This window comes from Mycteria americana, chromosome 1, assembly GCF_035582795.1.
Source record: "Mycteria americana isolate JAX WOST 10 ecotype Jacksonville Zoo and Gardens chromosome 1, USCA_MyAme_1.0, whole genome shotgun sequence".
NCBI lineage: Eukaryota > Metazoa > Chordata > Aves > Ciconiiformes > Ciconiidae > Mycteria > Mycteria americana.
The window spans coordinates 23226076-23240324 of record NC_134365.1 but is presented as its reverse complement, the minus strand read 5'-3'; the positions used below and the strand labels follow the sequence as shown (position 1 = coordinate 23240324).

Sequence of the window (14249 nt, the reverse complement as noted above, 5' to 3'; positions counted from 1 at the left end):
ACATGGGGGAAAGGTTTTACTGCATGACTAGTAAGGTGTGGGCTTGTTGCTCTCTGTTCCTGAGCAGGGCTTTTCCTCCTTAGAGTGGGAGATCAGTGCAGTGTGATGGTGATCAGGGAAACCCTCATCAGCAAGGGAAGTTTTCAAACTTCTTTGCTCTTCCTTTATTTGCATATGCTTCATACAGAATAGCCCCAAGCCTGGACTTTATTATCAGTCAACCATTTTAAGCAAGATTATGCAAGAGAGGGAGGAGAGCAGATGTCATTTACAAATATACATGATACTGGGAAATAAGCTTATTGCTTATTTGACTCATTTAAGGAAAGCTTGTGGTTGAATATGGATGAAGAAGGACAGTTATACATCAGAAAAGGCATTACCTGTTCACAGCCTCCCTAAGCTGTTGATCTGGTATGCTTTAGCAAATGCAGCGTCCCTCGTAGCAATGCCCCTGCTACACGCTTGGACCCGGCATCCCGTGGTGGCGCGTGTGGCAGCTGGCTGCGTGGGACCACCTTGCTGCCTGCACGCACAACAGCTATCGCCCCGGTGCGAGGGCTGCCGCGCGTCTGCCGCCATCCCGGCAGCCCATGCCCTGCAGACAAGGCCAGGCCATGGAGTCGGCAGGCAGCGCTCGCCTGGAGCCGGCTGGCAACCCATCTCATGCAGCTTGAGTGGCTTCGGTCATCCTCTTCATTCAGCAGCTTCAGTGTTGTCCTGGATAAGGATGCTTTTCTCAACTGGAAGCAGGGACTACTTAGAGATTAAGTGATTAAATCACACTGTTCATGAAAAGCCCTCACTGTTAATTTACAGTATTTGTCATAGCTCCAGGAATACAATCAATGAATTGAGAACAAAAGGAGAGAACTTATTTGAGAAATTTAAATTTCCAACATATTTCATAAAAATGTCAAGCATGTCTGCTTGTTTCAAGTGATTTTAAGAATCCTCTCCAAGGTTCTAGGTGCATAAGGAAAAGTTTAGCGTTTTCTGATTTTCCTTCTTTGCAAGCTCATTGCTCAAGAAAGGGATAACAATTATACTGCAATTAAGAGCCTTAAGAGACAAATGGAATCTGAATAGTCTTTCTGTTTGGTACCAGTTTTGGAAACCTTGCTCTGTTTCTCCTGTAGCTGACACAGAATGTAGGAAAGGGTAGGGAAAGGTGAAGATAGACTCATCCATAAGGAAGAGAGAAATCTTAAAATAAGTATGAAAACAGGAAATCCAACAGGAAGCTCTCACAAACTTAATGGCAGCTAGCTCTACATGTTGCAAATGGTGAATTTATATATTCATATAAAGCCTTGTAAAATACAGTATGGAAAAAACGTAAGTACATTCACATCATCTGTAACTTCTTCCTTCAGCATGAATAATGAAAGATTTTCTTTTAGAAGAACTGTCCATCATTATTTTAATGTTATTATTTTTCAGGTAGTAATATTAAAATTCTATTAGCTGTTATACCAATTAATACTGGTATAAATTTTATTTTAGTTTTCTTAATTAGTTTGACTATCTTCTCTTTGCAGGAACCTCGTCCTTCTAGAATAAGACCTACAAGTGGTCCACAAGCGGGTGGAACCACACTTACCATCACTGGTAGAAACCTGGCCACTGGTTCCATGAAGGATGTTCAAGTTTCAGTTGGTAGCCAGCCTTGCAATGTGTACGTATCCCGAGTAATTAACAATACAGAGCTGTATCCTAACAAAGCACCAACCTTTTCTGGCCTGTAGAAATTACACAAATCCATTGTCTATCTCTTCATGACTCATCCCATGCAATGGAGCTCTGCACGTAACGTTCAGACAGAAACTCTCTCAGAGGCTCCAGCTGGAAGAGGCAGCTGTAAAAACAACCAAAGTGGGAGAACTCAAATATCCAAAGAATTTTCCAGTTTCGTCTTTCTCTGCTTGCCTGGCTGCTCCAAACCCACCCATGCTTTCACTCAGCATCTCCTCAGGGGTTCCGTATAAAATCTTGATCTTCTAGTGCCCCTTGGCTTGTTCCTCTCACTTCTTTTTCCTTTTATTAATTGCTGCCCTTCTCTCCCCCCAAAAAATGAAATGACAGGAAGTGTGCTGACATTGCACTGTTCTTGTGTTTGTATGCTATTCCTTTTCATATCCTCTATCTTTTTTAAAGATCCTAAGTGATCTGGAGAAAGAGTTGTCTCCTCTTGTAACTACTCAGTGCCTAGCAAAAACAGAGCCCTTTTTTTGTTGCTTCTGGGGTACTACCATAAAGAATACAAATCACCACAATGTTAGTAACTGAAGATGTTTCCTCTTCTTTTTCTTCATCAATCTAGCACTGAATTTGGAGAGGAGATCGTTTGTATTACAGGACCTAATAACAAGGTTGAAGCTGTTAAAGTCAAAATGTATTATGGCGGCAAGGAAATTAGTGTACAAGAGCAGTTTTCATACAGTGAGAACCCTACTGTCACCAAGTTCCTGCCAGTAAACAGCTTCAGCAGGTAATGAAATGTTTGTCATAACTTCATTTACAGTTGGGTTAAAATATGTGTAATATGTAATAAACCTATTACATATAGAACTGTTTGAAGTAAAAGCTCCTGTAGTCTAGCCATGCACACATTTAGATACTTAGTTTGGATCTTTCTTAACCTCAGCTGATGTTTGAAAGTATTCTGTTTACCTCCATACTTTAATCCCCACTTCAAAGGTAAATCCTGAAACCAGAAAAGGTAATGAGCTTCTTTTAAATGAAGATGTCTCAAAGAAAGAGATTTGAAGGATTTCACCGTGATGTCAGACAACATGATCTTTGCGTTACTCACAAATCCTTATCCTGTCTAAAGCAGAGATCGTCATCCAAAAGTGATATAAAAAGTTTCTAACAGTTCTTCTGTTCAGCTTTTAATAAGTAAGCTGGAAAGCGAGGAAAGTTATCACTTGTCATCTCTTTATCCTATGAGGAAAGAAAGTATCTCTTTAGGAAATCTAGATCAGAGTTCAATAAGGCTTTTAAAACGTATGCTCTCTCCTGTGGTGGTACTTATTAACACCCCATCTGGTAGCTGCTCCTTCTGGAAAAAAGCTCACCTAGTACTAATTGTGAAACCAAAGAAATGTATGCCACTCTTACATTTGTAGCAAAATGGCAAATAACATGTGTAAATGTCCTTGTAACATACCTCTGGTTTTGAGAGTCATTCTGTGACCGATACAGGGACAAACTTGTGACCTTGACTCATGTTGGTCTCTTGCTGTTCCCTAATAATCCGGTCTTTTTGCCTAGTGGGGTACAGTTGGCAGAGAGAGATAATGATGTTTCCACTTTCTTTCAGTAAAAAGAAGTGTAAGATCACAACCTTACAAATAGGAGGTTAAAGATAAAATTGGCTGTGACCTCATGGAGAAATTGGTACTTGCCTCCTTGAATATTGAGTAGTCACTTATGTAAAATAGGATTTGTTTTTAATATTTGCTTTTGATTTTGGTTTGGGTGATTTTGGAGCCTGAAGGGGTTTTTTGGTAGATCAGTAGCGATTTACCCCAGGGAATTTAAAAGACTTCTTTTTTTCCTCTGTATAAACTGAAGCTTACTTTAATGGATTGCTTTGAGGATTGCTATCCCTCTAAATCCATGTTACTTTGATGACTTTAATTCCCCCTGGCAACTTGCATGCATTCTTCTTATACGAATGCATTATTTTTTAAACAATGTGTTGCAAATGAAAGGGAATAAAAAGCCAGGTCCCTACAGACCTGTGGAAAATACACTCTCACCTTTGTCTCTGTGTGTGGTAGGTGGAGGGATTTTAACAAAAACACTGGAGAAGTAAAGCACACAAAGATAGGCATCAATGAACAGCCACAAATACTGACAAAGTGATTTGTACTTTTTTATTCTGCTGGTTTAAAACAAGTTTGAAGTTGACATTGCTGCTTTTAAATGCTGTGGTCATCGATAGCTTTAACAGAAGTCCTTTGTGTAGGATATCTAATTGTCATATAGGCATTAGGTAGCTGTTTTCAGTGGAAGCAGTAGCAGTGCAAGATAAAGCAGTCTATAGCTGTGGTAGTTTGCCAATGACTTGACTTCTTTTTTAATTCTGCCTTTCAGTGGAGGGAGAAATATTACAGTAACTGGAACCGGGTTTGAGCTCATCCAGAGTTTCTCGTTGGTGGTATACGCAGAACGTCCAGAAGCAGGGAAACTGAATCTCAAAAGGGTAATTTTCTTTCTTTCCCCCCAAAGGCATCACACCGGATGCATAACATATAATCTGTTCAAAAAATGCATTTAAGTTTGCCCACTGGACTTCACTGGGCTTGGAGTGGAATAAGGTTTGAACAGATTTCTGGGTCTGTTCAGGGTTTCCGCGGAAAAAGAGCCTGCCATCTTGACTTACATTCACTTGTACCTTGCAATCCTCTGCTTTAAAATTATTTTCATTCAATATGAATAAGGATAGAAGAATTAAGCTTCAAGTGGTAAAGTGGATGTATTTCAGAATGTGAAAGTGTTTATTTTTTATTTATCTTTCTCCTTTTTCTCCCCCTGCAAGCTTTAGAGATTTGCCTGAAACAGGACCCAAATCCAGACAATGCTGAGTACTCAGCTTTGCACAGTCAGTGCCTTTTATTTTCTCACACCTCAATGAACTGAGTCTTCTTTTCTTTCTTGCTTCATGCATATTCCACCTCTAGCATGTTCACAAAAAGTTGTGAGAAATAACATTAAAAAAAAGACCCGAACCCTTCTTGCATCTCATGTTAAGAAGAGCTGACATTACCGATAGTCTCAATTTCCCACTCTTCTAATGAAGATCACAATTTAATGCAATGATTGAGGACTTAAAAGTGATCTTCCAGTAAGAACGTTATAAGACTTTTTCTAAGGCTGGCTCTTCAATTTAAGACTGTCTTGTGATCCATATAGAGTTGGTAATGTGCATGTTTTGTATTATATGCATGATTCAACTTTTAGAGTATGCCAAAGCCAGCTAGATTTAGGTCCATCAGAACCCTATCCTTAAAAATTTTAAGAGGAAAACCACCTACGTTTCTTAGGCCATAAACTGCAAGATGTAATTATCTTGATAACCTTAAGTCCCAGAACAATCTTAAAGTCTATTTAGCATTCTTGACAGTGTTTATCAACATTTCTTACCCCCCTCCTTATGTATGCTCAGTATCTTCTCAGCACATTAGCTTAAGTTGGCATTATGTACAGCACACATTCTTGGTTAAGACTAGAAACTTTTCTAATCTTTTGTTTTGCTTCCACTTATATGGCAATATCAGCAATGTGGGGGAGAAGCTATCAAATTGCTTTACTCAAAGTGAGAAACTGTGGTGGTGATGGAAGAAATGTTGAGGGTTCCTATTAGTGTTGTTGGCTGTGGGTGATGTTACTGAATGACTGAAGGAGTTTCTAGGATAAAAACATTTGTGTAATTGGGGATGGAGGACAGGCTGACTGAGTTGTTCGCTTGAGTAGTTGATTGACAATTGGTAAATTTTATTCCAAAATTTCACTTAGTAATTGTATTGAATTTCAGCAAGTTATTTTACAGTGTCAGTAGAAAAAAATCTACCTGAGGTGCTTAATGGTACAGAAGATGATCTGCATTAAAGCTGCCATGTTAACCTCTTAATCTTAGAGCAATTAAATGATATCAGCCCAGTGTGGTCCAGAGCCACAGAATTTGGAGGCAATGGAAACTGATCTGTTGCCTAAGCTTTTTCTGCAGGCAGCTGCTAGAACATAATGAATCAACAATTTATTCCCATCAACAAATTTGTTTCATTTTCTTTTCAGAAAATACCTTATACTATGTTATTGCTGCCGTATGGAGACGATATAAATCCAGTGGTTTTATTTCTACAGTCTACATTTATCAACAGTTATGTACAGGAACGAGTCACACTCTAAAACGTGCATGTTCTTCTTGTCTTGTTTCTTACAGTTTGATGGAAAGCTTGTTACAAAACTCAATGAAACCACAGTGGTTTTTTCTTCCCCACCAATACTGGAAGACCCAGAAAACTATAACATTACCACTATTATTCTAATGGATCATTATCATTTGGTTGTAAAAAATGAGAGCCACTCCTTTGCCTATGTTGCAGACCCAACCTTTGAAAACTTCACAGATGGCATCAAAAAACAAGTCAACAAACTTATTAATGCAAAGGTAAACTTGTCAAGAGATGGCGGTTGCTCATTTTGTCCTTGAAGCGTGTATGGAATTTTTCCTTCCTTTCTCAGACCCTTAGCAGCTGTTTGGTACCATACCCAAAATGCTTGCTAGAGTCCCTTACCTCTGCTGGATAATGAACATTGTCAGCTCCCCTTTCCTCTCCCCTCCTCTTCTCAGAGATAGTTGCTATCTTTTTAGCCATACTTTGAGTTTTCTGGGGATGGCCCCTCCTGCTGAGCCTGGCGTTTGGCAATGCCCTCTGCCATAGCACTCCCAAGGACTGGAGGGGACATCTCTTCTTGCACCAGGAAGGGAAGGAGAGGAATTGCATAATTCCCAACCACTCCGCTCTTCTGTACACTGCAGTGCAAATCACATCTGCTGCTAAAAATGATTCAAATGGAAAGTGGCAACTCAGGACTTCTTGTCTCCCAAGACTTTGCAATGATGACTTAGCCTTGTATTTTCTGTCTAGGGAAGTAACCTGAACAAAGCCATGACAATAGACGAGGCCCAGGCTTTTGTGGGTGACGAGCCTTGCAACATAAAAACACTGACTGAAACAGACTTGTATTGTGAGCCACCAGAAGTACAGCCTCAACCAAAGAAACGGCAGAAGAGAGATACCATCAATAACCTTCCTGAATTCATTGTAGGTTACCTTTTCAATAGAATTTAATATCATGCGTAAGTGAGACTGATACAGTGCTTCTTAATGGAAGTAATTTGTTCTCCAAAGTTGTTGTAGTACCGTGAAGAAAATCCTTGCAGTTCTTTCTTCCTCCAGCTTCTGCCTGCTTTCTAGAAGGGGTCACACGTAAAGAGCGGTCCCGAGCTGCCAAATGACTTCCACCTTCATTACATAGGAATGTAAAAATGTAGCTAGACAGGCTGGTGATTTTTCTTCCTCTGCTAAGCAAAATAAAATTAATTCATGGAATAAGGTGCTAGTGACCTAAATTCAGTATAAAATATTCAGAAATGTTTCCTTTGTTTGGCAGTTTGAGCTAGAAATTCACTTAGTGAAAATTGCTAAGAAGTTAAGAGTGCAACTGAGAAGTGAACCACTGTTCATTTGCACTTTTTGAGACAAATGACTGTGCTTATCTAATTAGGTGAAATTTGGACTCCGGGAATGGATCCTCGGAAGGGTGGAATATGATACGCGTGTGAGTGACATCCCACTGAATCTTATTTTGCCACTGGTACTTATTCCTATGATAGCAATCATCATCATTTCTATCATCTGTTACAGGTAAGTTCCTTTAATTAGGTGTTTTTGCTGTCCTAAAGCTTTCAGGGTACTACCTGATTGTTTTCAGCTCAGTCTACAGAAACAATATTAATATTTTTTATGAGCTGCAGAGTTAAGAAAGGCAGTTACAGCTGGAAATATGTATGAGCACCAATTTATTCCTCTCACGCACACCAAATTCCTTGGTGTCAGTCAGCCCAGTCCGTCCTCTATACATAAGTACAACAATTGGTCCCAGGCTTGCCAAGCGCACAATTGCAGCCTGAGTTGCACACATACATTCTTGAAATGGCAGCTAAAGTGCCTCTTGTGAAGGAGATAACTTATTCTGTATACATATCCATCAGCATTTATGCTGCCTCAGTCAGCACTGTAGGTCTGAGCTGGATGGATTTGCCTAAGGGGTCATTTTGGCCTTTCCAGCTGAGGTAAGTGTTACCCACACACAAATTTCATGATTAATGGTGAAATTCATGCTTCACAAAGGGCCGGAACAATGTCTGTATTTCACTTAAGACTTACTTAGCCCAATTTTAAGGTTATTAATGAGGGCCTCATACTGTCCCTCAGGAGGAGGTGGATTTCACTCTTATGGTGCATATCAGTATAGCCGAAGCAATGCTGAAGCGTGTGCTGTACAGCACTGATGTTCTCATGGACCTCCTACAACCTTCTCAGTTCAGTCCCAGACACACTCCTGCGTGGCTCAGAGCCAGTGCAGGACATGTTGCAAGCAATCTTTGTTCAGTACATGCAAATTGAGTTTCTGTACTTAATACGTGATTGACAGCATTTGTAGCTGCTGCTTATTGGATTTTAAATCGCTGGCCCAAGTGTGCTTTGAAGCAGCAGGCCCGTGATGGTGCCAGGTTGATTTACATGGAATGAAGACTTAGTCCACTGTTGCTGTTCTCCTCCTCCATTCTCTTTCTGCTGCCAGTGTTTAAAAAGAAATCAAAACCAGGAAAATGTCCTCCAGTCCTTTGGCTTCCCACTCAGAGCTGTTGCAAATTATTTACTTTTGCAGTTTGTAACTTTTTAAAAATCTTACCTCTATTCCATAAAGACGCAAGAGCCAACAAGCAGAACGAGAGTATGAAAAAATTAAATCACAACTTGAAGGCCTAGAGGAGAGTGTCAGAGACCGGTGCAAGAAGGAATTCACAGGTATGACAGATATTTGCACTCCTGTGGGTCCTCTTGAGCAATCAGAAGATGGGTGCTAGCTTGCTAAAACTGTCTTCTGGGAACAAATAATTAGTAGATCTTAGTAGTCTTGATTACTGACATTGACATACAACAGATATTTCATTATTATATATGAAAGCTGTAAATAAAATAGGGAGCTGAGGTTGTTAAAGGAAATTGATAGTTTTACTCTAAAGGAAGCACAGAGTTAGCAACCGGCAAATAGAAACTAGTTGAGATTGGGGTTACTTATAGCCATTAATGTGAGAGGCCATTGATACGGAGGAAAGAATGTTTTATAGTGACTAACCGTGCACTTAGTATTTAGCACAAAGGCCGTATGTGCCAAGTATGCACATTAAAAACAGTTTTCAGAGCTGAAAAATTTATTTGCAGCAATCAGCATACAAAGTGATAATTTGGCAAGCTCACGGGAAAGAAATAGCATTTTGCCCTGTTTGTCGTGGGAGAACCTTAAGCTTGATTTGAGGAGCTAGCTAATTGTTCTGTGTAAATGTAGAGGCATCATCCCAGGGAAGGCAGCGGGAGGTGTGAAGGCTCAGCATTTCTACATGTTGAACTACTCATTGCAACGTTTAAATTAGGCATCTGAGTGCAAACATTGCAAATATTGGCCTAAATGATTACCATGAAGTGTCACCTCATTATCTGAATTATACTTGCTGTTGGGTCATGTTGAAATAATCTCTACTAAAAAAACCCCACGTGTTTTATATCTAAAGAGAAGTAGATTATTTGATATTGACAGTGGCTAAAAAGCAGAATTGAATTAAACAGCAATTTCAGGTTAGAGTTTGAAATTAATTTAAGAAGCTCAGTGTATCTCACAAAGATTTCAGCCATGCTGGAAGCCTCTCCCAGTCTTGTTTTTCTGGCATTTCTGGGACAGGATGTTCTTTTCTTGTACCAGCTTGCTTTCTCTGGAAAATTGACTCCTTCCAGGTTCTGGACACAAACCAGAAGCAAATATTTGAATCAAGAACTATTCCCAAATGGGCTTAATTTCAAACTGCATTTTGAACTGAGAGGATCGATCCATATTAACAGCCCTCCCTCTCTCCACCTCTCCCATGGAACTTCACACCCATTTCTGAAAGGAGAAGGTGCCTTTCTCTTGCTGACACTCCTAGTAGGGGCTACAGCCTCCTGCTGCCTGTTGGGTTGAAGGCTTCCTCTCTGCTCCACCAAGCACAAACATTGGGAAAGTAGAATGCGCATCCAAGGAGTATTCCAGTTCCTAAACTGCATCCACCTTGGCTGACAGTAAAATGAAACACTGAGGTCAAAACACATTCTGGATCCATACTGTGAAACTGTGATGTCAACAGCATGAAGTGCAGGCAGTCTAAAATACATGGGACCAAAGATAGCCAAGGAAAGGGACATCAGGGAGGAAGTACAAATACCACAAAGCTGGAAACCACAAGATGCTTTCTCCCTCAGCTTTGCTGAATGCTATAAAACAAAGAGGTAAATGAATGAATAAGAGCAATAAAATTGCTGAGACAATAGGTCACTATATTAATTATCATGGTATTCTAGTCAATCAGCAATACTGGGTAATTGGAAAGCCTTCAGCTAGAATAGCTGCTCCAAAGGATGATTCCCTAATTGTTGTTCCTTTTAAGACATTCAGAGCTTTTGAGTCCCACAGAAATGTTTCCATCAATTTCAGTGAACCATTTAACCTTCTTCCTTCCTGCCATCCCCTTCCTTCCAATTAAATTAGCGTGCTTTACACTTTAAACCTTTCTTTCCTTGAATACTATGTGATTTTAAAATAACTTTTATTACTACCTAGACTCAGAGGGAATAGAATGTGCATTGGGAAAAAAAAAAAAAAAAAAAAAAAACAAACAAGAAAACAATATTGCGGTGTCTTTTTTTGGCTCTGTGTTACAATCCTACATTCATATATATGAACTTACCCAGACATCCATTAAGGCCCTTTTTCAGATAGGCGGCAACAAGGAAACGATTTGTGCTAAAGGCAGTTATCCTCATGTCACCATAGGATTAGCTGTGGTCATAGTTAACAGGATAATTGGTAAAAATAGCAAGAGAAAATGTGAGATGAAATAGAGTTTTTGGTGTTGAGTTGCTTTTTCTCCATTACAAGGCACCCAAAGAAATAGTGTTGCCTAAAAAAGCTGCAGGCTTTTTTTTAAATGAACCTTTAAACTGTATTGCATATTCCAGATCTAATGATAGAGATGGAGGATCAGACAAATGATATCAATGAAGCTGGAATTCCAGTACTGGACTACAAAACCTACACGGACAGAGTCTTCTTCTTGCCCTCCAAAGATGGAGAGAAAGACGTGATGATTACGGGGAAGCTGGATATTCCTGAGGCCAGGCGGCAGACTGTGGAGCAGGCTTTGAACCAGTTTTCCAACCTCCTCAATAGCAAATCATTTCTCATTAATGTGAGTACTGAAGTAGATTCGCCTTGTCTTTTAACTAGGCATACCTGTGTGTGCAAGGCAGTAGGTTTGCAAGCACAACTGAACCAAAATTATTAAAAATAAGTGATTGTCGTACGGTTCTGGTTCCACAGTACCCACTGCAGATATATGGCATCACAGCCAGAGCTTCCTGGTGGGGCGGAGAGGCAAGATCATATTTCTGTGCCAGCTCACGTAGTATGGAGTTAGTCAACATTGCAGTGGCTGTAGGAAAACAGGTATTACCCAATCTGGCATAAAAACTGCTGTTACAAGTTTGTTTTAGCCTTTTAAGAAGTGTGATCGGAGAATGCTGATTCCATCCTGGTTCATCACAGGAGTCACCAGCGGGCAGCCATCTGCTGGATCTCGGTCCCAGAAAGGCAGAGGCTCCTCAAGTGGCCTATTCATCAAGATTGATGAGTGCTCACAGCAGCTCTGAAGAGACTTCTAATTGCTCACTCTCAAAAACTGAGGCTGATTGTCAGACACCTAAATATAGATTTAGGCTTCTAACTTTTTCTCCTTTTTTAAATGAGGCTCCAGTCATGAGCTAGTTAATGGTAGCATTACAGTTTATGGCAGATGAGAGCGCATTACCAGGTTTATTTAGATTAGTGTCTTTGTAATTTGATGTGAAAGGACTGGGAATTTGGGGGAGAGGGGAGTTGTTTTTCTCTCCTAAAAAATTGTCACAGAACACCTTTTTTCATTTAATTAAAGCATCCTTTTTAGATAAGGCTTCAGTTAAAGTATATAAGCATTCCTTGGGTTAGTCCAGTACACGGTGTGTGTATCTAAAAACGAATTATAGGCAACATTTTCTTATGAGTAGTTTTTCCAAACTTCTGAAAACTTTCCCATTCTGTGCTTAGGAGATTAATATTAAAATAATATTGCTTGTCTTCTTAGTGCAGACAAGTGTTGAGGTTCTTCAGAAACCTGTCATCTGACTTGATTTTACATTTGTTTTCTGTTTCAGTTTATTCACACGCTGGAAAACCAGAGGGAGTTCTCTGCTCGAGCTAAAGTATATTTTGCATCTTTACTGACAGTTGCTTTACATGGAAAACTAGAATACTATACTGACATCATGAGGACGCTGTTCTTAGAACTGATGGAGCAGTATGTTGTGGCCAAAAACCCAAAGCTGATGCTAAGAAGGTTTGAATGATTGTCATATTTTCTGTAGTTCTCTGGTTTTCTGTAAATGTATTTCTTTTGCAATGTGACTGTATTAAAATGCCAACTATCCGTGAAAGTCAGAAATAGCCTGGCCCAAGCATTTAGGATGACAAGCTCACCAGCAATAGCTGTGGAAGGCACAGGCAGGACTGCTGGCAACAGGTTTCCTTATTCAAATACTGTAGTGTGGAATCTGCATCCAGATTACTGAAGCATCTACCTTACTTCAAAATACAATACTGAACATTTAATTTACTTTTTAATCTAATTTTGTTCCAAATGATCTAGCATTTATACCACACATCATCTCTGTAGTGAGCACACATAATCAGCTTCCATTGTGCATTCAGTGAGGGCTTGCTCTAGTGTTTTTAACCCTGTTGTTATCCCAAATAAATTACAAAAGACCTTGCTCTGTGTATGTTGTAGCTTTGTAATCTGTAGGTTATTTCCCAGTAACTGCACAACTGAGTTAATTTTCTAGCTCTTACAGTGTAGACCCAATTTAAGATTTTGCATAAAGGATGTGTGCTTTTCAGTAATGAGCTGAAGGTAGCTGGGAACGATGAGCAATACAAAGCACTTATCCTAAAGCAAGTACATGCTCCTAAGACTCTGTAGGGAAATCATTGCATTAGGAGAGTGCATGCAGTTAAGCATGTAAAAATATTATATTCCATGCAAGCAATGTTTTTCTTTAAAACTTTGTCATTAAGTACCCTTACCATACTCGGGGTTGGTTTTTTGTTTTTTTTTTCAGATCTGAAACAGTTGTTGAGAGAATGTTGTCTAACTGGATGTCTATTTGTTTATATCAGTACCTCAAGGTAAGAGTTGAAGTCTAGTGCCTGTGGGGTTTTTTTTATCAATAATACTTAAACATGCTGCACCGAGTATATCTTTTGTTTTTGCTTTATTTCATTTCCTTTCCTTTAAACAGGACAATGCCGGGGAGCCTCTTTATAAATTGTTCAAGGCTATCAAACATCAGGTAGAAAAAGGCCCAGTGGATGCTGTACTAAAGAAAGCCAAGTATACATTGAATGACACAGGCTTACTGGGAGATGACGTAGAGTATACGCAGTTGGTAAGCATGATTAATATATTATAAAATCATTTTTTCTTTTAAAATTAAGTCCTGTAGTGTTAAGTCTGTACATACTTTTCTGGACTACTGTGATCTGCATAGAAATTCTGGTCATGGGCAGGACTGTCGATAGTTTGACTAAAGCAAATCTCCAAGCAGGAAAATAGAATTATAAAGTATCTTCTAAGCATTAAATCCAAGTCCTGCCACTGTGGAATCCATTTCAGTAAATCCCTTTCATAATTTTCAAAGTCTGTCTGAACAGTGGTCACAGTGTTTGGCTCCTTGCCTTTTCCCATCTAAATTAACTGGCAATTAATTTTTGCAGAATTCTTGCACTAACATTATGCTTGAACTTCAGGTTGTCTTTCTCCCTTGTGATTGCTGCTCATCAGCATATCAAACATCATTTTAGAGATCATTTTATTAGTATACCCGGATGAGCTCCTCTACAGTCCTGTGAGATGGCTCTGCAATCTCCAAAACACTTTATGAACCTATTTTTGCACTTGTTCCTGTGTGAGTCAAACTCTCCTGAACATGGGCAGCCCAACGGGCATCGAAAGGGGTTTATTTCCACCTAAGGAAATAATTCCCCTACAGTGATGAGGGGCAGCTGCCTCTACAGGCAGTTCTGGAGACCCACGTTAGATGCTTCAAGTGGGATGAAGTGGACATCCCTGCCCCAGGAATTCCCCATCTGAGCTCCACCATCCCCTGAATCTGATCACCAGTGCCATGGTCCAGTTCTCTTCTATTACAAATTCTGTTTTGACTTAATTCTGTTCACGGCCACAAACTTCCACCACTTTTCAACCAGACTCCAGCACACAGACTCACTGTCTTTTTAAAAAACTGAAGCAGCCCACTCTTTAGCTG

The 14249-nt window shown here is 39.7% G+C and overlaps 1 protein-coding gene across 2 annotated transcripts in view; it reads left to right on the top strand.

Moving 5' to 3' along the window:
- Window positions 1-14249, top strand: part of PLXNB2 (plexin B2) — a 119963-nt gene that overhangs the window by 83850 nt on the left and 21864 nt on the right. For both annotated transcript variants that reach the window (XM_075492952.1, XM_075492961.1), the window contains 11 exons: window positions 1542-1678; window positions 2324-2491; window positions 4105-4213; window positions 5954-6181; window positions 6663-6839; window positions 7303-7442; window positions 8509-8609; window positions 10851-11080; window positions 12081-12262; window positions 13044-13110; window positions 13224-13370. In XM_075492952.1, the coding sequence (XP_075349067.1) occupies window positions 1542-1678; window positions 2324-2491; window positions 4105-4213; window positions 5954-6181; window positions 6663-6839; window positions 7303-7442; window positions 8509-8609; window positions 10851-11080; window positions 12081-12262; window positions 13044-13110; window positions 13224-13370 (1686 nt within the window). The remainder of the gene's footprint in view (window positions 1-1541; window positions 1679-2323; window positions 2492-4104; window positions 4214-5953; window positions 6182-6662; window positions 6840-7302; window positions 7443-8508; window positions 8610-10850; window positions 11081-12080; window positions 12263-13043; window positions 13111-13223; window positions 13371-14249) is intronic.